At 51.5% G+C, this 1065-nt stretch overlaps 1 protein-coding gene across 1 annotated transcript in view; it reads right to left on the bottom strand.

Annotated features, from left to right (window-relative positions):
* Positions 1-1065, bottom strand: part of GLTSCR1 (glioma tumor suppressor candidate region gene 1) — a 16005-nt gene that overhangs the window by 4050 nt on the left and 10890 nt on the right. Inside the window, exons 6-7 of the mRNA XM_009326152.1 lie at positions 613-740; positions 16-98 (exon numbers count right to left, since the gene is read on the bottom strand). Of these exons, the coding sequence (XP_009324427.1) occupies positions 16-98; positions 613-740 (211 nt within the window). The remainder of the gene's footprint in view (positions 1-15; positions 99-612; positions 741-1065) is intronic.

Genomic DNA, 1065 nt, shown 5'->3' with positions numbered 1-1065 from the left:
GGCACGGCCTGCTACAATCCTTTCCCAACGACCTGGATCTGCAAGGGACCTTTCCCCAGGTTCAGGCCTGAGACGGAACTGATGACGCCAGGCTTAGTCTGCGGAAGAAACGGAACGAAATGGCTTTGTTTAGAATCCCGGAGCGATTTCACCAAATAACAACCGCCAAAACACGCGGCGAGAAACCGCCTGCCAAGACAACGTTGGTCGTTGGCGAAAAGAGCTCGCAGGCGGCTTCCCCACTGCTCAGGTGTAAACGCCCAAGTCTAAGATGTATTTCTGCACAAAAGTAGAACTGTTCTAATTTGTACTTCCAGAAATCTACGCCAGCGGTCCTGAAATCCCATTAAATCATCGGTAAGTAACCGGTTCTCTTAAAGAGGAGGAACAAAGCAGCCCCCCCCTCCCCAAAAGTTTGATTAATATTGGTGGGAACGGTTAATTCTGTATCACCTTTAGAGGTTCAGAGCACTTCAAAAGTGGGGAAAAAAAAGTTTCTGGAATTAATTCTTCCTTTTTGAATAAAATGGAGGGGAACGCCGACAGATTTGTTTACTCTCAAGGTGGAAAACTTTGGAATACCACGGAAAACCATGAAAAATGCTTCCTCACCTGAACTGGCTGCTGTATGGCAAGAGGTGTTCCTGACTTCCCCTGTGCTGCAGCCCCCTTCCCAGCAGAAATCGGCGTGGAAACGCTGGAGAAGGTTTTACTCTCCGCAGGAACCGGGGCGGTAATACCTAGCAAACGTAAAACAGACGGGGGTTTCGTGTTTAAGTCGGAGCCTAGATAATAAATGACGTCGTCCTAGATTCCCCCAGCACGTTTCATCCCGAAGGACCGAGCTTTATCAAAAAAACCGAGCGCGAATGAGCAGCAGAGTTCGATCGCCCCGACCCTGGCTCCCCGCGCTGACAGGTTTCACCCCGTTGCCCTTTCCTCGCACACGAAGCATCGCTTCCGCAGCTTGGCTCTCCCGAAACAAGGGCGGCGCAGCGCTCGCCTACCACGACACTTGTGGTTTTGGGACGCCTTCCCGTGTTTTCCCCTGCCCGAGAGCTGGAG

The sequence above is a fragment of the Pygoscelis adeliae genome, unplaced genomic scaffold (assembly GCF_000699105.1).
Source record: "Pygoscelis adeliae isolate BGI_AS28 unplaced genomic scaffold, ASM69910v1 Scaffold426, whole genome shotgun sequence".
In the NCBI taxonomy this organism is placed as follows: Eukaryota; Metazoa; Chordata; class Aves; order Sphenisciformes; family Spheniscidae; genus Pygoscelis; species Pygoscelis adeliae.
This window is presented reverse-complemented; position numbering and strand designations above follow the sequence as displayed.